General features: G+C 36.6%; 1 protein-coding gene across 1 annotated transcript in view; it reads left to right on the top strand.

Annotated features, from left to right (window-relative positions):
- Positions 1-7475: 7475 nt before the first annotated feature.
- The window catches only part of CRYBG1 (crystallin beta-gamma domain containing 1), a 108324-nt gene continuing 88384 nt past the window's right edge, over positions 7476-27415 (top strand). The window contains exon 1 of the mRNA XM_060689113.2: positions 7476-9533. Coding sequence (XP_060545096.2) covers positions 9196-9533 — 338 coding nt within the window. The 5' untranslated portion in view covers positions 7476-9195. The remainder of the gene's footprint in view (positions 9534-27415) is intronic.

Here is a 27415-nt window from a genome sequence, read left to right on the forward strand (position 1 = left end):
AAAAGGTGATCACATGATCCTGGGATACTGTCATAAATATAAACCAGATGCCAAGCATCTGAATTTTGATAACATGACCAAGGGAATGTTGCAACAGTCATAATTGTGAAAAATGGTCATAAGTCTCCTTTTTGAGTATCGTTGTAATCTTGAACTGTCACTAAATAAACTGTTGTAAATCAAGGACTATCTGTACTGTGGGGGGAAAAACAAAACACCAATATTTGTTCAGTGTCAATATGGACAAACCCCCTGCAGCCCTTTCAAGTCTCGACAAATTTAAATATTTTTATATATAAGGAATATATAAGGAAAGTATAGTCTTTGGCCATAAAAATTGGGATGCTCCTAATCTCTTAACAATCTAAAGACCAGCCTGCAGTATAGATTTGTCTGTGCATATGTTCATATACCCAGGTATTTATATTTTATGCCAGATCAAAAACAAGTTGAGGAAAAATTTGGTATGAAGATAAATTAGATGCATTTTAAAATCAACATATTCGTAAATTATATCCAGAATGAGACAATTCAAGTAAATCCTAATACAAATAAATAATAACAAGCACATACATATTGAAACCGCTCTACAAACTCTTTGCTCTGCCTGCATCTTACTTCGAGATTTCTGTAAAATCTTAATTTTCTATACTTAGGCAAGAAAAACCAAATGTACAAGTATAGATTAGGTGAATAGCAACAACTGTGAGAGGAATATGGAGTCCTAGTGGACAATCACTTAAATATGATTCTTGCTTTCAATAAGCATGCTTGCATAATTTCCTCTAATAGTTAGTTCTTTTGGCTGTCCAGGGAATGCAAAGCAGGCTTCTCCAGTACCATAGCTCAATAGAATAAATCTTCCTCTTGTTCTAATTATGAGCTCACTCTTGCATCAATTACATCCTAACAGGAAATACTATTGAGTCTACATTTTGGCTTTTTTAAAAAAAATAATTTATATAGCTATCCATCTCACACACAATTTTGGGTGGTTTACAATAAAATAGATAAAAACAAATAAAATGCATAACATAAAATAAGAACACATTGCAGCTGTATACCATAAATCTTGATTGAAATGATTTGGTAATTTATGAGTTTGTGAATGCCTTTTTTTTTTTTTGAATTTTTTTTGACATACTTCCATCTGGAAAATTGTAACTGTCAACTATTTCATTTTAAATTCTAATTTTCCAGTTGACATAGTCTTTGCTTTAAACAATGTTCAAGGAAAGAGTTGCCTCTTTCCTTTCTTGTTCTAGTATTGAGAGATAATATATATAGATGCTATTGTTAATGGCTGATCCCACACTTTCCATAAATAATACCCCTGGATTGAGGAGTTCTGGAGTTAAATAATGTGAGCCAAAATAGTGATTTTAAACTACTGAGCATTCTTCTCCATAGAGTGACTTTCCTGTAGCATATTTATTGATGTCTTAAGGCTCTTTAATAAGAGAAGAGGCACTATCAGGATTGAACCAACCACTTCCTCAGAGGTCCTTCAGTTCTTGGTGAACAGCAATTGACAAATTAAGTGTCCTTGTGGCCACAACCCCTCTAAACCAGTTTTATATATATGTATGTATGTATGTATATATATATGTTTTGTGTGTGTGTGTGTGTATATATATACATACATACGTATAAAATATATACATATATATATATATGTATGTATGTATGTATATATTTTCTTACTTTTCGTAGGTTTTATGTGTGTTTTTCTTTTAGCCAGGTTTTTCCTATGTAGCCAAGAAATAGATCTATATAAGTCCCTCACTAAGAAGCATAGGGCAGCATAGGATGTGACTCCACTGAGCTAGGGCTGTAGAAAAATCTTGGCTACGTAGGAAAAACCTGGCTAAACCTGGCTAAAAGAAATATATATATATATATGTTTTCTTGTGTATATGTGTGTGTGTGTACACACACACACACACACATATATACACAAAACCTTGGCGCAATTCTAAATAAAACCAAGTACCATGTATATCTGCAAATGAGGAGAGAATTTTAGCCAAGAATGTTAGCCAAATGCCCCCAAATGCAACAGGCTTATCAGTGTATATGGTAATACTTTTTAAGTACTCCTATTCTATATATGCTTGTGGATGAGCCCATCCATGGATAAGCCAACTCTCAAATTTTTAATCAAAATACCATGAAAAATATGTGTAGATAAGCCAGTTGTGAAAATGAAAATATTTGAGAGTCAACTTATCCATGGGTGATACATTTAACATGGTATTTTGGTTAAAAATTCAAGGGTTGTTTCCTGAAGTCACTCTTTTAGTACCAGACTCTGCCAAGTGCCAACTGTCTCACAAAATCCATCAAACTCTTCCTGCCAGATGACATCTTTTGGGCATATAAAGTTGGTTTGTTTTTGAAAGGCTGGCTGTACTTATTATGCCACTTAGGAAATGTTGAACAAATTTGCACTTCGCCATACACTATCTCCAAAGGCTTAAGAGTATAAACTATAAAAATGGTACAGAAATAAACTGAACGTGCTTTGTTAAAAGATATTGATGCTCAATGTAAAAAAAGTAAGTAGCATAATGGTATTTCTACTTACTTTGATGCTTGTTGATGTTAAATGGTGTTCTACTAAACAGGCTTATATAATAAGTGTTCATGAAATGTTCAAAGACATGCTCTTAGATGTATCTTATGGCTTTAAGTATAAGGGGCAATTGCATCTCCTCCCATCGCCTTTTCCATAAGTGAAAGGTTCAGAAAAGAAATGCTTGTACAAAACAGGAAGAGAATATTTCAGGGCACAGGAAAACACTAGAAGACTAATCATAGCTTCTGAACTGTCAAAAATAGAATAGCAAGAGAATGGAATAAGGGAGGGGTGGATTATACTAATACTAAGGAGTGCAAAAAAGGGATGTGTGATTAAAGAGGTGTGTGCTTATCAGAAAGTATACGTTTTGTTATCATTTTCATTATTTCAAACAAACATCATTGTATATTAGCACTATGTATAATCCTTCAGGCACAACCTTGTTTGTCTTAGCTTAGAATAACACTGTGGTGCACCTGGTCTTTTCCTCTTCTTAAACACATTCCCCATATAATAGTCTATATGATATACTTACAAATTGTAAGTTGCATTTTCTTTTCTCCTCTCTTATGCATTCACTTAATTTGCCCATTGCATCTTATTCTTTTTAAGTAATTTGCCTAATTTTCCTTGCCTGGAAAAGAATATTGTGTTAAATAGCTATCCATGTAATTTCCTGCTTATCTCATTTAAAATTATATGTAACATTAGGATTTTATGTTCTTTTTTAAAACATTCATCTGTTTATTTTTTGAGGGTTTGAAGCCCCTCTCCATTCCTCATCAATGTAAGCACAGCAGTGTATTCAAACTTTTCTTCATAGAATATTGTCACTATTACTCACGTTATCTGGACTGTTTATTTAAAAATTAATCATTTTTAATCCATAGTAGAAGAGACCTTAGTGTTACATAAATGTGATTTTAATAGAAATCTTTATGGCTTGCAATGAAAAGGTATTGATATGGATATTTCATATCTGTGTAGGATTGCCTCAGGATCTGCAGGTAGTAAGTTGCAGCTTTATTGATAAAAAAAAACCAGAAAAGCTATGGAAGATTATGATTTTATTAATTATGAAATTTATGCAGTTTTTGTTTCTTTTTTGCCAGTTTTGTGCTACAGGTGACTTGTGTAATCATATTTTCAAATGCATTCTATATGCTATATCTATGCAACATTCATATTACCAAATTATTTATTAATATAAATTCACATAATCTGCCTATGGAAATATATCTGTTGCTGGGCAAAAAAAATTAGACATAAAATTTTATAACTATAAAATATCTATTAAATATTACTCAATAAGTTACAGCAATTAAAGCTTATTAGAAATATTTCTAATTCATCTGGTGAACATTCCTCTATTGTCATAATTTGTTACCATTCATTACCATCCATTTATTGAGCAATTACATCATACTCTTTGTAATATGAAGTAATAGTGAATTTATAATAAATAATAAAGTATATATTTAAATTTCTGCTAGAGTTCTGGATTTTGCAATATTTGTCTGATTATACCTTTTCCATCATCATCTAATTATTCTTTCATTTGTTTTCAATAATGTCAACAAACAGTTTTCCAGACATCCCAATTAGCTGAGATAATTTTCCATCAACCTAGTTTTTTATTTAGTGACACCGCCAATATGACTGAATTAAAATATTTGATTAATTATCAGGGTGTTTTACCTTTCATTATTTTGGAAAGTGTTATTTATCTTTTAGAATCATGCAATATGGGATATAAACATATTTTCCTCCAGTGTGGCACCACTGGAGGAAAACAGTCTCTCTTAAGTTGAACTTGAATTTTGGTAACTTCCCTGGATATGTCTTGGTATTTTTCTAGGCAATGGTATGGAAGTGATTTTCTCACTGCTTTCTTTAGGAGTATTTAACTTGATTGCTCTCAGTTCTGGGCTAATTAGATTTTATTCTATTATGTGAGAGGCAGAAAATGGAAATACTACCGTATAAAGATATAGGATGGAAGATACCCTGTGAACCTGAAGCCATCTGCATTGCAATCTGTCTTCTCCCACAGGCTTCTTGAACAATTACTATGGTGAGTATGTGAGAATGAAAAGGGCTCTGTATGTGTGCTTAAGTAAAGTTTTGTGCTGTATTGTAATCAATAGTGCTAAGAAGTTAGTATAAAAATGTGCGCTGTGTGTAGGGTGACACGCAGGACTGATATCTCATGACATAAACTCCTAAGCGCTGAATAAGCAAGTATGTTCAGCAATCTCAAGATGTTGTCAAGTGTGCAATGTTGCAAGTGGGGAGACCAGGTAGCGTGTGGCAGCATAATTGGCTGTGAAAAGTAACACTGAGATGTGTGAATCCAAGCACTACAGTTTGTAAAATCAGTTTATGCTTTCTTTCTCTGAGCCAAAATAGCCTGTCATGCTGAATAACTAGTAGCTGATTTTTTTTAAAAAAAATTGAAAATCATTTACAACTTCTAAACCTCCCAACTATAAACATAAAGTTGCATAATAACGCACCATTAAATATATCAAGGTTGCAACCATATACTGCATTAGCATGTGTTTCAGGTTAGCAGAAGTTCACGTGTATTGGAAGATACAATAAATTATAGATTGAAAATTAAAGTAAACAAAAAGATAAACATAATTCTGCAAGGCAGATTTAACATTCTTTAAAACAGTAGTGGAGTTTATGCTGAATCATATTTTAACAATGGTATATTAAATGATTCACAATTGATTGGGCTGATGTGTAATACTAATCAATAAACTATGACAATCACAATGGCTAAGTCTGTAGAACATGCAAAGCCAAAACAAACCATAATATAGCGTAATGTCTGAATCCAGTGACTGATTTAGCACCACGTCTGACTCAGTCACCCTTTGTCAAACTATTGATTTTATTATTTTTACAATAATGTATGTGCCACCTGATTCAGAGGGCTCCAGCTGTCTTCAAGGATAACCCCATATATTGTGAATCGCAATAGTCCAAACACACACACGAATAACTGTTTTCATTGCTGTGTCTAGGAAAGGAAATAAGTTGCAGATTAGACAGAATTGGCCACAGACACTATAGCAGGAGCCCTGTATCTGGGAGAACTCCCAAATCACATACCAGCTCTTTGAAAGATAACATCATTCTGCCAGAAACAACATCCACAGAATTAGATGTTTTCTGTAAAATAATTACATCCTGCTGGGATCCTTTCTAAATTCCTTTCTATACTGTCCCTCACAACCACCAGGCACTAGATCAGAATGCCCACTGCCCCCTCCGCCTTGGCCTGGGATGATCATATAAGTTTGGCTAAAATCAATTCACTAATGATACTTAACTTGAAATTGACAGATAACTTCTCCTAGCGGTTAAATGAAGTATAGTAAAGGGCAGATTCTGGGACTCTTGGAACGAAGGACTTAAAAACTCTCCTTCCCTGAACTCTGATTAGAAATGTCCATTCAGGAAGAAGCTTAATCACTAGAAAACAGTGTGTTTTCCCACTTCCCCTTGTAAGCATCAACCGCTGCAGTATGGAATAGGCGCATACAAGAAACCAACATCGATACCATGGAGAATGAATGAAATGTTTATTGAGGTTTTGTTTCATCTGAAATATAAACAGTCAAACCATTTGGGGTTTTGTTTCAAATGAATTCTTAGAAATTAAGTTGGATCCAATTGTTCTAATTATTTCCCAAACTCTTGAAAATTGAATTCCTCCAGAAGGCCTGACAAGAGTGACATGACATTCAGTGCGATTGTTTTGATAAACTCCATGATTATAGAATTTTACATAGTTCCTACCATAGAAACTACTTAAACTTTTATGTTGCTTATAATTATTAAAAACCACCAACAGCTTTACAATATAAATACACAATAACCCAAATTAAACTAATAAACAATCTAAATTGTAAGCACTTATAAATAGAATGAATAATTAATTCAAAATAATTACAAATAAATTATCCAATTCAATAATCCAATCCCGAATGTTTGAATGTGATAATTTGCCTTGGGCTTGAAATAAAACTTGTTTCCTGTTTTGTGTACTTTTAATCACTTATAAATACACCATATATTAAAAAACATGAATTGAATTTTATATTATAAAATTATATCAGTTAAGAGTTCACTAAGAAATGTTTGGTTTTAGGTTTTGATGAATGAGTTTAATTATTTCTTAATGACTTCCACACACAGTTTCCTTAACCACAATTGGTTAGGTTCACATAATTTATCAAACTGAAGCTGAATAAACATTTTGGCTTAATGTAATGTTCCATTAAAAAACAAACTTAAAATTATTTTTCCCCAGTTAAAAGATGCCCATTTTGCTTAAATTTCTGTAAGAAAGCACACTGAAGAAACAATAGAAACTGAATCACCTGAGTCATTTGAAACCACATTAAAGAAAGTGTTCTTACATATGTTAAAGAGGACAGCCTGGGAATGAAATATTTGCAGACATAAGATTCACTCCATTATTATTGTGGGTCAATTTTTTAAATTTCACATGTGATTAGAGCGGTCAGTGATATTTAACCAAGTTAGTTAAGCAAGTTATTAGTATTAAATTATAGGTACTTGTTCCATTAAAAAAAACAGCTTATTAATGTTTGGGTACTGTTTATTCTAGAATGGACTAGCAGCATGCAGGGTGATTTTGTGGTTAAAATGTGAACCGGGTAAGCTGTTAATAATTGAATGACAACCCAACTACATACTTAAATGATAAGATTGGATAATTTGTAGGGATGTCAATTATTCCACAGATGGAGATCTAGCTTTGAGTCTGAACAGAAACACACATCAGGTGTTTTGGTTAGTAAATGGTACAAATCAAGTTGTTTTATTCCAAATATGGTAAACAGGCTTGTTTTTTATTTTGGGCAATAATGTTGAGATGGGAATAAATCTCCTTCCCCCCAAAATCCAGGATATTGCCAGCTTAAGGGAGTCAGAGGTAGAATACTCCATGTTGGGAATTGCTGAAAAGAGAACAGGGGAGTGCAGTTCATCTGATCCACTGTTGCCTTACTTTTCCCATAAGAGTTTGTTTTATTTGAAACCCAGAATCATTAAAACAAAAATGGCTGGTCTGAAATACGTATTTTTAACCTATGTTTCAATGTGGTTATAGTTTATTCATCTGGAAGCAAATTCCATTCAGCTGAATAGAACTTTTGAAGAGTCATGCATAAATATTTTCTCAGGGAAGTGGAAGTAGGCTAGAAAAAATATAATGGAAATAATAGATGACAGGAAAACAAGGCAAACCACAGGTTTGCCTGACAGACAGATTCTAGGACCTACAAAGACTCTGGCAGCAGCAAACATGCCCACTCCCTTTACTCCCTTTATTATTTGTATGTGTTTTTTTATGGTAAATTGGCTTGGATGTCAACAGAAATTAAATATTAGATGTGTGTTTCTGAAACCTTCATGGAATAAGGATATAGGCAGTTAGGCCAAGCCTTGGCCTTTTTATCAGTTCATATTCCACTAAACTTCTTTTAAGCACTGCAGTACTCCAAATCATTGATTATAATGAAGATTCTCTCTTGTCCACAAAAACGTCCTTGGGTGTTATTTTTCATCCAACATCAATATATTTTTTTTTAAATTTGCATTTTTGGAGCCATAAGAACATTTTTCTATCATAAATTGAAGGGTGGCAGGGTAATTCCTAGAGTATCAGGTTTATTATCTGGGAAAGAATAGTTACTATTAAAAAAATGTACTTACCACTCAAGAATAAGCCAGTTACCCTACACCCCATTCCAATGCGCTCTTTCCTTTGCTTTTACTCTTTTTTCTATGTATACATTTTTCTGATATGCAAAGTTTAGAATCAGGTTTAGAGCGCAAGCTACTACACGCCTGTATTCTCAGAAATAAATCTTAAATTCAGTGACGAGAAGAGGATTGCACATTAATGGAGAAGGGGTGGGCGTTTTACAGCGAAGAAAACAGCCTATCGCGGACTACCTTAAAAGTATAAAATGTATCTTGTTCATACGGAAACCTGCAGCCCTTTGCGCGGGGGTACCCAAACTGCTGATAATTTCGTTTCCATCAGAAAGAAACAACAGCACTTATTGCTACCTTACAATCAGCACCCTCAGATCAAGACTAGTCTTACATTCCCTTCCTGGGTAACGCGCGAAAAGGGAGTTGCAGCGGCAGCCTCAAGATAACGAACGGGCAGCCCTTAAAACGGAACTAGAGAGGTTCCCGACACCCGACAAAAGTAGCTGCAGTCGTGGGAACAAGAACGAGAGATGAAACTCGCTAAAAGGCGCGAAGAAACGCGGAGAGGAGAACCCACAGAGACAGGCGAATTCAAGGCTGTCGTTGGAAAGTTTGCACACGCACAGCTCAGGAGGTGGGAAGGGCGCGGTCCGAGCCGCGGTTAGGAGTAGCTCCTGCTACCTTTAGGAGGCGCTTTGTTTCTCCCCTCCTCCTCTTTCTCCTCTCCAACCGTCTTCCGACGGACCGCGCAAACCGAGCGCTTCTCCTCCCCGGCCATCCTTCAGCCGCTTGCCAAAGGCGGTTTGCAACCGTCGAGCCGGGGAGTCCCCCTCAGCTCCGCTTTGCTCAGCATGGAGAAAGGAGGCTTCAAGAGACTCGGGCGGCTCTTCCACCATAGGAGCGAGTCCGAGGACTCCGAACCGGAGCTGGGTAAGGATACGCCGGTTTCCTCTCCTTGTCCGTCGCCTTGCTTAGAAGGGCGGCGGGAACATCGCGGCAGCTGCTCCTCCACTACCACCACCACCACCGTTTCCGGAGAGCGCAAGAAGCGGTCGCCTTTCGGGCACTGGCGCTTGAAGAAGAAACAGCAGCAGAGTAAGGACGAAGAGGCAGCGGGGGGCAATGCGGTCATCTCTTCCCTGTTCGCGTCCTCCTCCGACGCTTCGGAGCCCACGACTCCCACCAACAGGTAATCCCGGCCTGCTTGCTGTCATCTCCAGGCGCGCCCATCCACCTGCGTCTTGCAAGGCGCCTTTCTTGCTCGCTCCCCCTGCCCACTCCTAGTACAACCGCAAGCCTTGTAGTTGCTGCTGCCCACCCCACTTTCTCTCCCTGAGGAACAAAAGGGTCTGCCCCCACCCCAGCACCACCCGACCCCCCACTTTCCCCTTTGCTCCTTCTTTTGCTTCAGGTGGTTTTGAGGTTACCCAAACTCTTCTCCGATGGTTGTTTATTGCCAGCGAGGAAAAAGGCGCGCGTTTCCCGTCTTTCCTCTCGACGGACGCTGCTCTCGGACTAACGGAGGACCCGGCCACAGACGGGTGGGCTTTGCTGAAACGTACCCTGTCTCCCAGACAGAGTGTGAAGCTAAAGCAAGCGCCGCCCTTGCGTGATCCTTTTCCCGGAGCTCTGGGTCTTAAAGGCACAGCAGCACTGCTTGTTTTCTTCTTCCACCTGATGTTTGTTGTGGTTTTTACCAAACCGTTGGGACTTGGAAGAGAACATTAGGTCTTGGCAACGGCCTCCCTAACACTTTCAATGTCTCCCCCCAGTCTTTTCCCCTTCCCCAAAATCCTAGGATCAATCCCCCCAAAATATATCACCCAATGAAATTGAATCCTGGAAGAATCAGGACAGATAGAAGAGTTACTTTTAACAACACATAATTAAACTCTGGAATTTGCCATCCCAAGATTTGTGGCCACCTGCTTGGCTAGTTTCAAAAAAAGAGTTGGAGCCAGAGGGATCAATGGCTCTTAGCCTTGATGGGGGAAGAGCTGCCTCTGAAGGTCATATGCTGGGCTAGTGGTGGGCTTCTTTCTGCTTCTGACTGGCCATTTGGGAATAGACTGGTGGACTAGATGGGCCCATCTTTGGTTTTCCATCTTTGGTATTCTTTGGTTTGCTGACCCATGAGGCAGTCCCGGAACCAGCAAAATCTGGGGGCTGGGCAGGGGACAGAATGTATCTGCCCTCAGTGTGGAAGGGATTGCCACTCTCAAATTGGCCTTTTTAGTCATACTAGATGCTGTTTTAGGACCTCTTTCCAGAGCACGATACCATAGTCCCTTGAGACTGAAGAATGCCAATGCTGACCCATCATCCTTTACACATCTATGTTTGCTTACCAAATAGAGAAGTTCTGTGATGTTGGTTTCTTATTTTAAAGAAAATTCTTCAGTATCAATACATGTGTCACCAGTAGATGGAATTGATTTAGTAGTCAGACTGAACTTTGAAATTGGTGTTCTTCCAAAGCATCACAGATACAATGACAATGGCAGGTAGAGAATCAAGATCTGAGTTCCTAACATAATAATTATCCTGAAGTATGTGTCACTTTACATCCTGTGTGTCTCTGAAATGCACTGGTAGGGATTTTCTTGCAGTTCTAATGCAAGAAGTCATCCAACTGCTCAGCTTAGACATATTGTCACATTTTTCATATTTTTCATCATTGGCATCCTTCAGTCTCAAAAGACTACGGTATCGAGCTCTGGAAAGAGGTTCTAAAACAGAATCTAGTGTGACTGAAAAGGCCAATTCGAGAGTTGCAATCCCTTCCACACTGAGGGCAGATACATTCTGTCCTCTGCCCAGCCCCCAGATTTCACTGGTTCCGGGACTGCCTCTTTGCCTCACATATTCCAAACATATTCATATTGAGAATTTTTCATATTCTCAATTTTATTGGGCATTGTTATTCCCATCTGTTTTAGGTCCCAAAAAATCCAGTCTCACTTTTTTACAATGAAAAGAGATAGACATCTATATGAGTAATCCTCATTTACTGACTGCAATTGAGATTGGCAACTCTTTTACTAAGCGACAGAGTCATTACGTGAGACATCATGTGATCATACTGGATTCAAACATTGGTTCCACTTTTAGTTAAGTGAATCACCACAGGTGGTTAAGTGTGACATCAAGTGACTGTGTAGATCATAAAAGGTGATCTCATGACCTTGATACACTGTGACCATTGCAAATGTGCCCCAGTTCGCAAAGTGGCTGAGTCAGGATCACGTAACTGTGGAGACACAGAGAGCAGCAAGTTCAAGGACTAGTTGTTAACCTACTTTTTCAATGTTGTCACAACTTTGATCACTGAACAAGGCAGTTGATAAAAGAGGACTATCTGTATATTCTTTTAAGGGTGAAGTCTTGAGATAAGCAGTGTTGTATTAAAAAAGTGAATTGTGGTCACTGTCATCCACATTCCTAATCTTTGCTGTAAGAGCCATTTTATGTTGTACTTTTGCTTTTAATACAGCTTTTATCTATTTTGAACACATTTTAAATGAGAAGTTTAAGTGGAATATCATAATGAAGTATCGTAATGTTTACATTTTAAAAGCTTTTCTGATTGTGTTTTGATAGAAATGAGAACTTTTTTTTAATCTTTAGAATTGTTGCGTTATCACTATAGCAATGATCACATACATTGACACTATAATACTTTGGAATGACTTGTTGAATGAAAAAAATACAGAAAAGTATTTCATTGCTAATTAAAATATTAATTAAAAACAATATGTATTACAATTAATGCAGGCTGAGCTTTCAGTGGCCTTGTGTACGGAGCATTATGGGATATACAAACAAAAATAGTATAGTACTTCTGATCTAGAAAAAGACCACTTTAATTCCTTGTTCATACTAAGACTATCGAGCAAAAAATTTCAAGCGTTGGTGATGGTCACCTATTTGAAAATAACCTAAAAATAGTTTAATATATGTAAAGTAGTCTTGTGTTGAAAATTTCTTCTTCATTTTTTTCACCCATACCTTTCATTATTTAATGAAAAAGTCACTTTTTTCTATTGACAAAGAAAGCTTGAAAAGATCCTCATGGGTGGATTGAGTTGAAGAGACATATATGAATCTCTAGTCTTCCATTCAGACACAATAGCTTGTAACATCTCCAGCTTATTATCAGTTTAAATCCCAAGGGAAAACATACTGAGGATCTATTCTGTGTGATAGACTTCCATCACTTATAAAAACAAATCAAATTCAAGACATCACCAAAATAGATTATGTTCTTAGCATTTTAAGAATGAGATGGGGGTGGGGAGAAAAGAGAACAGTTACAGAAAAGACACTTATAGGAAACTAGTATACAGGTTTTTAGCCTTCAATCGACTTTAATATTTGCAAGGATATGATGTTAGCATCCTTAGCATGTAAATTGGAATGAGCTGTAAACCAAATACAGGTAGTCCTCAAGTTACAATGATTCATTTAATGACCATTTAAAGTTACAAGTTGAAAAAAGTGACAACCAATTTTTACACTTATGACCATTGCAGTACTCCATGTCATGTGATCATAATTCAGACGTTTGGCAACTGGCAAGTATTTATGATGGCTGCCCGGGATCATGTGATCACCTTTTGTGGCCTTCTAACAAGCAAAATCAATGGGAAAGCCAGATTCACTTAATAACTCTGTTACTGATTTAACAAATGCAGTGATTCACTTAATAACTCTGGCAAGAAAGGTTGTAAAATGGGGTAAAACTCACCTAATAATTGTCATGCTTGGCAATGGAAATTTGGAGCTTAATTGTGGTAATAAATTGAGGATTACCTATAAACACTAATGCGGTATTGTCGTCCTTGCTTATAGTAAGAAATCACTTGAGGTTTACCTAAGTCTGTTTCTTAAAAGACTCATTTTGAGAACTATAAGGGCTGACTTATGGCGAATCTACCTCTTGCTTTCAAATATGGAACAGGTTGATTCATAATTTTGTTTAGGTTTTTTTTTTTAAAAGTCACATAAGTCAGTAACCATCTCTGTAAATTTTGGGTAATAATTTCAGGTAGCTTAATTATGAAGTAGACTGTTTGAAGTATTTCCTTTTGTCACTGTTGAATCAGCTGGTGATTAATACCTTTGCATGCCTTTTACAGCTGAGATTATAGCCTCCTAATTGGTAGAGTATAATTAATATGGCAATAGATAACTTATATTTCCTGAACTAATTCTGTAAAATTAACACCCCAAATCTAACCAATGTTAAGTCAAAAGTAAAAATTATCATGATGAATAAAACTTACATTTAAGGAACTAGATGACTTTTAATGTGTATTGACCACCTTTTAATATTACTATCAAGGCAACTCCCAAAATAAATGTTAAAATAAAACATTTAAAATATAGAGAAATATAGGAATGATTAATGATAGAACATTGTGAGTCATGGTATGTATTGACTGTTTAAGTTTCGACTTGATAATTTGGGGACAATAAATTCTGGTCTCTCATGAAATCAGCAAATTCCTTGTACTATTGTATATTTGAATTGTTTCTTAAACATTATAGTGTTTAAATATTCAGGTATTCGGTTTTCTGTGTTGTTTCCAATATGAAATTTACCCTAATGTCTCAAAGATTTATTAAATTATATATAAAGTTTAATACATCTGGATGATACCAACTGAAAATATATCAGTGCTCTGAGGTTCTTCTTTGATTCACACTTGCAACCAAATTGAGATTGTTTAACTGTGATCTTCTGAATAAACTGGATACAAAGCCTCACAGTTGACTGGACATACAACCAAACTGAGCTAGCCATATTATGGGTTTGTCATCTTTCACAGCATTCAACTATTGGTCAAGCCAATCAGTGAAGTGCAGCAAGCATTTATATGCCCAAGAATGAATGTGGTTCAGAATAAAAAAGTTGTTTAAATATAATCCACCATTTCTTTTGCTAAATAAAATTTATTTGAGAAATTTGTTTTCCAATTAAAAGAATACTTGTATTAATAATAAACTCAGAGTAAATACTTTAACTCAAAATTAATATATTATTTAGATATATTTATGAATGAAGAGAAATAAACTAAAAGAAATTTCCTTTAGAAAGCATATGTATTTAAATATTTCCGTCCCAATTTATAATGCATTTATACAGAAAGTAGGTTTAGAATAATAGCTGCAATCAGTGTCACCATCACTAAAGCTAACATTTTGATCCCAATTCTAGATATGTTTAATGTATTGTATATACCACTAATTCGAGAAAAGCTTTGAATTAAATGTAATAGGAGTTCCCCTTGCTCTTCTTTCCTGCTAACTTCTAAAATGGAAAATCTATGAGCTCCAAATAGAATTGGAATTCACAAAAAGAAACACAATGAGGATTGGTCAAGCTGAGGTAAAGATAGGTTAGACGCTAAATACCTATGAAATACCTTCAAATGCTGATTAGATATTTGGCTGACATCAGGAGAGAATATTTATCATGATCAAGTACCACACCAGAAGCATCAGTACATGCTATTATAACCTGTATCTATTATGTTGATCTACTCCTGTTAGGTTATATGAAATTACTGAAGTATCCTGTTGTTGGAATTTTCTTAGATGATTCAGAATTTTCCGGCTTGCTCCTAAAAACCAGTGGGTTTAATTTATAATGATATAAATTTCAGTTGGTGACCACAGCATGTTTAACAGTGGAACAGATTGCCACTGGAGGTGATAGCTTTTCATGCATTGATAATGTTTAAACAGAAGCTAGATGATCATTTCTCAGAGATTTTGTAGAGGTGAACTCCCACAGTGGGCAGGAAAGTAAATTAGGTAATTTCCATGGTGCATTCCAACAATATTTTCTATAATTTTATGTAATTAATTAAATATATTCTGTTAAAATCATGTACCATATATATAGTTGAATAGAAAATTCATTTTACATTACCCACCATTCTTTCTCAAAAATATTGTCAAGATTGTTAATATTTTGGTTATGTTATTTTATCACAAAGCAATTTGACAAAATAATTAGAAGTTCAAAAATATTTTCAATCTACAATTGAAAAAACATATTCAAGGAACTGAAAATAGAATGCTTATTGGGTGTATGCTATTTTTCATAAAATATTCTTAACTCTTTCATCTATTTCTCGGCAATCTCAATGTCCCAGTGTTTAAATATAAACTCTTCATGAACAGAATGAATGGAACTCAAGTTTAAAGGGATTCACTTGCATAGCTGTGGTATGTGTCGTGAATGAGAGGTGGTTCATTGTTGATTTTTATTTTGCTTGGTATTTCTTCCTTTTCTCATTCAAGCCAATTCACATGACTCTTCACTGCATGCAGCTCTGTGGTTTTAAGTTATACTTTATTTTGTTTAACCTAAACTGCCATACATAGAATTACTGTAATAATGTTTTTGTAGGCTTAACTATGCAGAAATCAGTGTGAAGTGGCTTTTCATACACTGAGACTGGAATAATCAAGTAAGATTGCTTAATAGCTGTCAATCTGAAAATCTTTGTTCAAAACAAAGATAATTGACTTTCCTTTTTTGGCTTCTTTAATTTCTTTTTAAGAGAGAGAACTGAGCCAAATATTGACATTATTATTTACAGTACAGCTGCAAAGCTGCAGTGCTATCAGTTTTAAATGTTTGTAATTTATATTTCTTTGGAACGTTCTGTCCAGAATGTAGTAGAATAAACATTTATAAAATTGAACCTTCAACCCATGAACCTTCTTTTCCATAGGATGCTGACATGCATGACAAAGTATAATCTTTATTTCTTTCCAGAAATGTATTTATTATATATATATGTCTGAAGACATTTTCTATAATCATGTGGCCAGCATGGTTATACATCAAAGTCGCATAGAATGTTGTTACCTCCCCACCAAAGTGGTACCTATTAATCTACTTGCATTTGCATGTTTTTGAACATATATAATTTTTGAGGATTTAATTACAATATAAAAGCAAATCAAACTGAACTTGGAAAAAGAAGAAAGAAAAGAAGAAAAAATGCAAAGAAAGGAAAAAGAAAAAAAAGATAAAGAAAAGAAATATATAGAAAGAAAAACGTTACAAAGAATCAGCTTACAATCTTAACAGTTATAAATGCATCTATATTTTACACTAATGTATATATCTCTTTCTAAGATTACATCATAATTTCCAAATAGGTATTTTTAATAGTTTCATCCATTCAAATCAGGGGTGTCAAACTCGCGGAATCATGTTGTCATCATGTGATGTATCATGACTTTTCCCCCTTTGCTAAAATGGGGGTGGGCATGGCCAGCGCATGATGCATTCGGCTCACAGGCCACAAGTTTGACACCCCTGATTTAAATGTATTCAAGAATTGTACTTTTGTGGGGATATTATCTTCCAAAATATCAGGAGCATTATATGTGATATCAATGTGACAGGAGTTGACATGGTGGCACAATCACTAAACCTAAATGGGGAGGGAAAGGAGAAAATACCTCAGTTGGGGTTCTCAGTGCATGAGAGTGTATATTTATATTGCTGGAGTTGAGTTCCTATTAATTTTACAGAGGGCAGGTCAAATCAATTAATCTCCCATCAAAATTACTTTAAAAATCCCTGTGTTAATTTGGTCCTCACTCCTAAATTAACTCAAATTAGCTATTTAGCATTAACATTTTAGCATTAAATTTAATTAAAACTAGAAGAAATAGATTAATTTGGTAGCTTTGAAGAATAATTATTAAAAATAGAGACATGGGTGAAAAAATGTGGCACTGTTATAGGGCATAAGGGTTGTCAAAAGAAATAAAATTGCTATTTATAAAAATGCATTTCTGCCTACTATGTTATATGAAAGTGAGAATTGGGGATGTCAGCAGAAAATTAAATGTAAATTGGATAATACAGTACTTAAAAAGCTTGTGTGATAAAACAAGAGTCAAAAAGGAATGGGTACTAAAGGAATGTAGATTGAATATATAAATGATTAGCCTGTGCCTATCTGAAAGAAATGGTTTGAAGTGGTTTGATTACAGAGAGAAAATGAATGAGAATCAAGTTGCAAAACAAATATTTGAAGGGTGATTGGATGGGTAAAATAGAAGGATAAGATTTAAAAAGTTGTGGTTCTGTCAAGTGATATGAGAATTGAGAAGTTTAATGAACAAGAGGCCACGCATTGCTATCTGGATCTAGTGGAAGTTAACATGGTTTGCAAGATTAAATAGCTATGGAGAAGTATCATGAATTATGTTGGAGCAAACTATGTTTCTTATTCCATTTTTTAATTTCTTGGATTACTATTTGTAACTAATTTATTGTGCTCTGTGTAATATTGCTTACCCTGAAAGGAAACAATAGTACGATGGATATGTACACTATGTATATATGTATGAATTCCTGTTAAATTGAAATAGGTAGACTGGTGAGTTGTGCTTTTTGTTGAAATTATTGGTTTATGGCTTGGCTGCTATCACATTAGTAACTGAAATGTTGAAATGGAGAACTGCGGTATTCCATATTTCAGTTTCCAGGAAAAATGTTGAACAGAAACAGAAATGATTGCATTTCTTGTTCCTAATTATACTGCCTCTAGAAATGGTAACTGTAGGATTAAGATGATAAGTTGAGGAAATTTGTGGGCAATGATACAAAAGATTGAAAGCATGCACTTACAAGATAAAATATTCCTTTTACAGTGTATATCTGTTCCAAACTATAAAAAAAAATATTTTTGCCAGAAGCAATTGCTTAATTTTTCAATAGGGCTAATCAGAGAGTTGTGATTGTAACATGCAATATGTTATATAGAAAATCCCTTAAATATTTTGTGAGATTTACTAGTTATCTAGAACAGTGGCCCCCAACCTTTTGGGCACCAGGAACCGGTTCCATGGAGAGAGATTTTTCCACGGAGCGGGAGTGTGTGGTTTCGTGTGCTGCCACAGATGGGGCTTTGCCTGTTTACGCGGACTGGTTGCTGGCATGTTGCGAACTGGTGTCAGTCCAAGGACCAAAGGTTGGGGACCTGTGATCTAGAACAATGTTTCTTACTCTCAGGACTAAAATTATGGAGGAGAGTTTTTGTTTGAATAGGTTATATTGATCAATATTTACTATATTAAAAATTAAAATTGACACATTCATATATTTATTTATTGAATAATGTAAGATGACAATATTAAACAATTAGCTATTAACTAAATATTTTTCATTAAAAAAACCCTATATTTTAAACAAATAAATAAAAATAAGAGTCAGATTGTTTTAAATTGGGTGTCAAACTCTATTTCATTGAGGGCTGCATTAGGGTTGTGTTTGACCTTGGAGTGCTGGGGGTGATGGGTGGGGGTGGAGCTGGCCATGGTCGGCATGACATGGGACCAGGGGTGAAATTTATTTATTTATTTATTTATTTATTTATTTATTTATTTATTTATTTATTTATTTATTATATTTCTATACCGCCTTTCTCCCGTAGGACTCAAGGCGGTGTACAGTCAAGAAAAATATAGACATACAAACATCATAAAATTGCTAATTAAAATTGTTACTTAGTTTGGTCAATTAAATAAAACCCAGAATTAGATAACATTTAAAAAATCATTCGCATGTTTGTATGTTTAGCCCTGCCTGTTGGAACATCAGGGTCTTGAGGGCACGGCGGAAAGCACGGAGATCAGGGATATTCCGTATCTCCGGGGGCAGTTCATTCCAAAGGGTTGGAGCCCCCACAGAGAAGGCCCTCCCCCTGGGAGTCGCCAGACATAATTTGACTGACGGTACCCTGAGTAGTCCCTCCCTGTGAGAACGAACTGGTCGGTGGGAGGCTATGGTGGGAGGCTATTGGTGGCAAAAGACGGTCTCATAGGTACCCAGGTCCTAAGCCATGGAGCGCTTTAAAGGTGATAACTAACACCTTGAATCGCACCTGGAAGACCACCGGGAGCCAGTGCAGCTCGTGTAGGAGAGGTGTTACATGGGCGTAACGAGCTGCGCCCATAATCACCCGCGCGGCTACGTTCTGGACCAGTTGGAGCCTCCGGGTGCTTTTCAAGGGGAGCCCCATGTAGAGAGCATTACAGTAGTCCATACAGGAGGTAACTAGGGCATGAGTGACCGTGCGCAAGGCGTCCCGATCCAGAAAGGGACGCAACTGGCGGATCAGGCGAACCTGATAAAAGGCACCCCTGGCCACGGCCGTCAAATGATCTTCTAAAGATAACCGTGAATCCAGGAGGACACCCAAGTTGCGGGCCCTCTCTGTGGGGAGCAAGATCTCATCCCCTATTGTCAGTGATGGTACCAGCTGACTATACTGGGATGCCGGAAGCCACAGCCACTCGGTCTTGGAGGGGTTGAGTCTGAGCTTGTTTCTCCCCATCCAGATCCGCACAGCCTCCAGGCAACGGGACATCAACGGGAAATGCTCCCGGTTCGGACCGGCTCGGTCGAGTAGGTAGCAATGGCGGCGGGCAGTTCGGAGAACCGGTAGCAAAAATCCCTGCCCCCGCCCCCCATGCCCAGCTGAGCCACATGATCATCAGAGCCTTTTTTTCCTTTTAAATGGCTCTGACCAGCCAAGCTCTGACATCCCAGCTGAGTTGCCTGCTAATCAGGCAACTCAGCTTGGATCGCCAGAGCCATGTAAAAGAAAAAAAGTTTCTTTTTTTCTCCCCACCCCCTCTCCCAGCCTCCAGCTTGCTTAACTTAGCTGCTGATCGCATGACGATCGCAATCCATGTATCAGCAATCAACTGAATCTCCCTGCCTGCAATCAAGCTCATCGGTGAGCAGCTCTTTCTGCCTGCCTGCCTTCCTGCCTAGACTTGTGGACTTCAACTCCCAGCAAAGCTGGCTGAGGAATTCTGGGACTTGAAGTCCACAAGTCTTAAAGTTGCCAAGGTTGGAGACCCCTGTTCTATTAGGTAAGTTTTTTCTCCTTTTCTCCTATTTAAAAAAATAGTTAATTAGGGTTTTTTTTTAGTTGTTCTTTTTTTAGACCTAGCCATTTAAAGTTTAGGAAGTTTTAAATTTAGCTGCTTTTATATAAAAATAAAAATAAAATAAAATAATATTTGTGCAGCTTTCTGAGATTTAGTGTGTTTCTGTAGTGTTTCACTCTTAACTACACAAATACACAAAATCTCACAAAGCTGTATGTGGAATTTTGTGTGTGTAAAGTATGAAAGTTGGTTTTTTGGGCTTTTTGTGGCTGTGTGAGGTTCCTGCTTGTTGCAGGGGGCATTTTGGGTCTAGCACAGCTGCTTTTACATTGTGGGTGAGCCAGTTGTGTTGTGTTGTGTTTTGTAGGTTAAAAAAGGGCAAAGAAGTGACGTTGACTTGGCCACGCCCACCCAGTCACCTTACTGCCAAGCCACGCCCACTAATTAAGCCGGTAGCAAAAAAAATTAGATTTCACCCCTGCATGGGACTCATGTCAGAGGTACCTGTAGTGGCCAAGTGCTAAGGCAGGACTTCTCTGAGACCCTCCCTTACTCTCATTATATCCTTCCTTCCTTCCTTCCTTCCTTCCTTCCTTCCTTCCTTCCTTCCTTCCTTCCTTCCTTCCTTCTGTTCTTCCTTCCTTCATTTTCTTTTTCTTTTTCATTCCCTCTTCATTCTTCTTCCTTCCGCTCTTTCCTTATTTTTCCTTCCTTGCTCTCTTCCCATCTTTCCTTCTTTTTCATTGTATTTTCTCTTTCCCTTTCTCCTTCCTGTCCCTTCTTGCATGCTCAAATGCAAAAGGGAAAACATTTCTCCTTTTGTTTTGTTTTTAGTTTGTTTTTATGCAGCCCTCCCCCAGCTCCATTTTCACTGGCAGAGGCACCGCAGCCTGGTTCTATGCTGTTTCCAGACCGGGCCAAGGGGCCAGATCTAAGTACCCTGTGGGCCGGATGCGCCCTGCAGGCCTTGAGTTTGACACCCCTGTTTTAAATTTTTACAAATATTTCCAATATCTGGAAAATAATTATGATTTTGTACACTCCTGAGAGGGTCTTGAAGAAGCGCCAGGGTTCCTTGGATCATACTTCAAGAAACACTAGTCTAGAGCAAACCTGGGAATCTTACAGCTGCTGGGCCACATCCCACACTTTAGCTGTCCCTGTCCAGCCTCTGTAAAGTCAGTTGGAAATTAGAAATCAAATATAAATAAGTGCACCACAGGGGGTGGGAGAGGAAGCCAAGTAAGATCCAACTCTACACAGTCACTCGGTGCTCCTTCAGTTGGCTGATCGGCTGTGAGAGGACAAGGAGAGAAAGCACTTTTCTCTATCTGTGCAGAGCTCACCCATCACCTGAGTAGTTTGAGGAGGCAGTGGTGGGGGTAATCATGTGAGGGGACCCACCGCCACCTTGGTTGAAGCGCAGCTGGGGACTATTGCTTTGGCCCTCCATCAACAGTCCCCATTTCCCATGTGGCCCCTTGGGAAAATTAATTTCCCACATCTATCTAGAGCAGTGCCAAAAGTGGGGGGAGCACAGGGGTCGTGTGCATGCCTGCCCATACCCATAATTAAATGCCCCCCGCACATGTGCACACGGCCCCCCTGTGCTCCCCCCGCTTTTGGCACGCGACAGTAAAAAGGTTACCGGTGGGTTCAGTAGGCCTGTTTTTTGCCCTCCCCAGGCATCAGGGGCTTTCTAGGAGCCTGGGGAGGGCGAAAACGGCCTTCCCCACCCTTGCAGAGGCCCTCCAAAGGCCAGAAATTGCTCATTTCCTGACTTCTGGTGGGCCTGGAAGGCCCGAAAATCAGCTGGCCAGCACACACATGCGCTCTGGAGCAGAGCTAGCGCAATGCTTGCGTGCCCACAGATATGGCTCCATGTGCCACCTGTGTGGCTCACCTGCCATAGGTTCGGATCTAGAGTATCACATTTACATCATTTCTCCTATGTGCTCTGTCTAGAAAGTTGAACCAGTGTTCCTTTTGAGAAGGGACAGGTGATGAAATTATAAAGCAAATAATTCATGTGCAAACAGACAAAAGACAACTTTGGTCTGGCTTAGAATACATATTACTATGGTAGGGATGACAGAGTAAAAGTGACTTTCATTACTGGTATGGCATACTCCCAATGCTGCCTTGCAAAGTTGCATGGCAAAATATTATCAAATTTAATAAGGAAAGGGATAGTTTCTTAATATTCTTACATAAATTTTATGTTTCACATAAATTCATTTGAATTTAATTTGATTTGGATGCTCCAGTTACAAATAATCACTAGAATTATTAGCCTAAGGAAAGTGCTTGTCCTATTATAATGATTAATTTTGGCATGCTCATGAGAAGAGTTTATCTAATCGTCTGCTTTCTTGAACCTTGCCCTTTCTGGGGTAATCCTAAAATGTACTTTCCTCAAGGATTAATGCATTTATAATTGTTTAGTTATTTACTTTTTAAAAATCCAATTTTGGTACTATTCTAACTCTGTTTAAACTTGTACAAAGAATATTTCACCTAGATTAAAAGAAAAACGTTTAAGCATTTGACTACAGAATAAAGTAGTGCACATATTAGTTTGGCATAGAAACAAGCTGTAGTTTTATAGAGTGTAGTAAAAAAATGTAAGCAGATAAAGAAATAATAAAGATATGAATAAAAATGTTGGTGTCAGTGTGAAACTCCAAAATAACTCATGATTTATCCATATTGTTTGGCTTGTCTATAATTTCACCGTATTGTGTTGTACTTTCACTAGTAAACTGTGGGAATGTGACCTCCAGGCATATTCAAGACTCAGCATTTTGTTGACAGATTAATTGGAGCTTAATAAGAGATGATTTTTTTCTTTATTTTTGTAGTGAGTGTAAGAAAACAACATTTACAGATCAGTACTTCCAATCTTTTTTTTTTAGTTTTTTTTATTTAATATATAAAATACAAAGAAAAGTGGAAATAAGAAATTAGGGGAAGGAAAAAGAGGGGAAAAAGAAAATGTGAGGTAAAAGGGGAAAAAAAGGGGGGGAGGCATTAACTTCTGAGTCCTTTTAGCACAGTACAAGATAAAAACACTCCAGCTTCAAATTTTTGCTTTTACATATTAGTATATTTCTATAACAATAAATCTACCTAATTGACAAAACCAAAGTCAAAATTTCATTTTTTTCATCACAAGCACAAAATCCAGAACTGATATCCAAGTGAAAAATATAGTTAAATATATTCTCTTTTTTGAATAAAATGATCAATTTAACCATTCCTGTTTTATCTTCCTTGCTATGCAAATAGTATGTATTTTTATTTGCACCTAGTAATCTTTAAAAACTATCACCATTTTTATTAACAAGGTTCACTGTATTCTTTCAGATTCTTTGACCTTACAAGGAAAAATACTCTTTTTTCACACTTTTTAAAATGCTAAACTTTTCTTTAAACATATTTCTAAAATCTAAATTTTCTAACACATCTTTTTCTTTAACTTCTTAACATACAGGCTTTGAAGGACTAGTAATTAGTAATTTCAGTATTAAATTTGGATCCCTCCCACCAAACTATCCTTACAGAATAATATTTTTTTTGTTTTATAAACATCCTTTTTAAAACTCATAAATGTTCTTTAAACATTTACAATATTACAATACAATATTGTAATATTGTTACAATATTTTCTTTAACTTTCTCTTAACGCAGATATTCTCAACTACATTTTCAATAGCATTTTGCATACTTTAAGAGTTACTTAAGCTTATGTATATTAAAAAATTACATTTTCAATTTTTGCATTAAGACTTTCTTTCACTTACAAATATCAAACAAATAAAAATCCACCTAGATCCAGTTAACTCATTAAATTTAAGTCACTCCTTCCAGCTTGTTTGCTTGGAGTAAAATCTTTTTCTTCTCTGGAAAATTTATCAAGTAGTTATAAGCCTCCCTTTTTATCAAGGCTTTCTCGACCTTGTTAAAGTCCTTAAAGAAAACTTGTCCTTTTAAAAGTTGCTGATTTTCTTGAAGCTCTTCTTTCAGTTGTGTTGAGAGACTTATGTTTAAACCATCATAATAAAAGTTGGTGTCAGTTTATAGTCAGTTAACCTCTCTGCATTTTCAGCTTCTTGTGAAGTTGCCTCAGTAGTTTGGTAGGTTTCTACACATGTTTGCATCTCTAAAGTAGTTTGAGAGGTTTTTTTAAATTATCCTTGGATCACAGCTGATCAACAAATTGGTGGATTTTATTTAGAGAATTTTCAAATATGTCTCTAATAATGTGCTCCTCTATCTTGACTCCTTCTTTGGTCAAAGAATAGCGTTTTTTGTAAGTCACTTGGGAATTGCTGGCTGTTCAGGAATCATAAAAATCAGAAACTTTTAGCCACCCACAGAAAAGCAGACTAAACTAAACTAAACTAAACTAAAACCACAGCTTTCAGTCTTTATATTTCTTCATCAGCTTTTCTTTTTGCTCCACACTTATTTATTTTTGGCTTGCCTTAGCAGCCTTCTTCCTTGTTGTTTAACACTAAAGAAATATCCAAAATGGCACAGTTCTTCAAAAAGGCATAGCACGCTGTGACTAAAGAGAGCCTCTTTTAACTTAACTTAGTAAAGATTCATAGTCCTTAAAGGTGATTAAGAAATGAAAGGCATAATTTACCTTTGAAAGGTAAATTTCAAATGGGGGGGGCTTCTTCAATGAGGAACAGATTGCAGTCCTTCCTCCCTCCCTCCCCCCATTTGGCACGCAGCAGCTTTGAAGCACAGCTCCTGAAGTTGCTTGCAGACCTCAGCTGTACTGGAGGATCTTGAGGGGCATTTCTTAGACTGTCCCTGATCTGGGTGGTTCATAAAAACTGAAGGAATGCCAGTCCCTTCAGTTAGTAGTTGAAGAGCAACAGCCCAGGGAAAAACCCTTCAGGGATCCCTTCCTGAGTGTGTAAGCCATCTTCATTGGAAGTATCCATCAGTACTTTCATTCTTAAAAAGCTATGCAGATGTTTTGGGATGGCAATTCCTAGAATTCTTTTTTTTTTAACTTTTTTTTTAAAAAAACAAAAAGAAATCTTTTTTTCCTTTATTCAAAAATACATTGCATTTCTATTTCCATTCTATCTGGAGGGCCAGGATGTGCAAGGCTACTCAAGAAAGAGTTTATTTTAAAGCCTAAAATAAAATACACGTTGTAATACTAAGCAGCTAGAATGTAGCACTCAGCAATATTTAACTTCTAAGTGTGTAGCAATTTACATGTTTAGGTGTGGATTGGGCTTTAGGGGCAGTTGTTTTGAGGCAACAATACAAAGTGGCTTTTTTTGAGCCGCAGCAATGGTGCTAGAGCTGAAGTCAAGGTCTGGGCCTATATTTCAGTCCCAGTCCCAGGCTCAGTGCTACTGTTGAGTGCCATCATTTAGGATGGCTTAGATGGGGGCGGTGGATGTTTTTCTTTTCTTTGGGGGGGGGGAGGAATGACATATGAGCAAAGTCCAGTATGACAAAAATATTTTTGTTTGATTTTGTCTCATGAGAAATATGTGTCAAAAATAATCAACACTTTGCTTTCCTCCACAGGAAAAAAAAATGACTCCTTTGGTTTTTAGTTAGTTTAGTTATTTAGCTATAGCAGTTGGTGTGAGAAATTTTGGAGTCAGAACATTTTGATCTTGAAACCTTTTGCCCATTTCTACTAAAATGCACATGTATTCTTTCAATATTGATTGTATTTCAATCTGGTATTTTTTTAAAAAAACAGTAGTTAAGGCATCAGGCTAGAAACTAGGAAACAGTGAATTCTAGTCCAGCCTTAGACATAAAGCCAGCTGGGTAACCTTGGGCCAGTGACTTTCACTCAGTCCGAGAGGAAGCTGTGACAAAGCACTTCTGAAAAACCTTGCCAAGAAAACTGCAGGGAGTTGTCCAGGCAGTCTCCAAGAATCAGACATGATTGAACGGGAAAAAAGGTCATCTGGAATATAATTCTTCAGTGTCTTACCATATTCCAAAAGCATATCAACAACACGTTACAACAAGTTTGCATTGCTGTCAATTAGCATTTACAATGGATTCATAAACTGTGTAATATACCTTTTCATAAAAAGTTGGAGCATAATTTCACTCGTAAAATAAAAGCTAATCATACGTTGCAGAGGAATCATGTGGAAAATTTATACTAAATTCTGAACAATTCTGAGGTTATTCAGAATTTGGATGCCATGTGCTTCTACTGTGGAAATCCATTCTAGGAATACTGTTATTACTCTTAATTCAAAGTACCGTAATACTACCAAAAATGAGTTTGAATAAGTAGAGAATTTGCTGCTATAACTATTATTTATTTACATTCAACATTTAGCAATATTTTGAATTGTCCAATGTAATAATGTTCAGTACATGTTTCAGCAAGTCATTGAGTCGTTAAGTACAAAATATTATATAATATGTGTAAGTTTATGTGCATGCATGCATATACACGCTGTAATAAGGCACAATTGGTAAATGATTAATCATGAGGAACTTTGCTTTCCAATTCCATAATTGAGTTAGCATAAGAATTAAATAGATCTGTGATTTATAAAATAGAGTTACTGTCATTTTAATCTAATAAGTTCCAGTATTCCTGTATTTCAGTTTTTAATTATACTTTTTTGTTGGAGCTCCAAACTAATTAGGAAGGATGCAGAATGGGCCAATGGATGTATTTCAGGGCACATGAGGAGCTTCTAACGACAAGTATGCCAAGGTCAGGCACTTTCCATTAATTAAAAAAAATCAGAAATCTAGGTAACATCATTTTCAATTAACACATTTTATTAAAAGGCATAATCATTTGTGAGTGCTTAAAATGACTTGTGTTAAATATAATATGCTAAAATTGTATAAGGTACTTGTAATCTACTTGCCTGTAACTAGAATCTGAGCACACAACACATCTTCCCCTCCCTTCTCTGTCCCTAATCCCAATTTAAAGCCTACATTAGTCTATCCACCCTATGCATCTGATGAAGTGAGCTTCAACTCATGAAAGTCTATACTTTGGTGTTAAAGAACAGCCCTTATTGTCTGCAGTCCATAGACTTGGATTGTAAATAAATACATGCCCAAAAACAGAAGATGCAGAAGTGGAATACCTGTTAAGACAAGTAA

This window comes from Pantherophis guttatus, chromosome 1, assembly GCF_059756535.1.
Source record: "Pantherophis guttatus breed Tessera chromosome 1, ASM5975653v1, whole genome shotgun sequence".
Classification (NCBI taxonomy): domain Eukaryota; kingdom Metazoa; phylum Chordata; class Lepidosauria; order Squamata; family Colubridae; genus Pantherophis; species Pantherophis guttatus.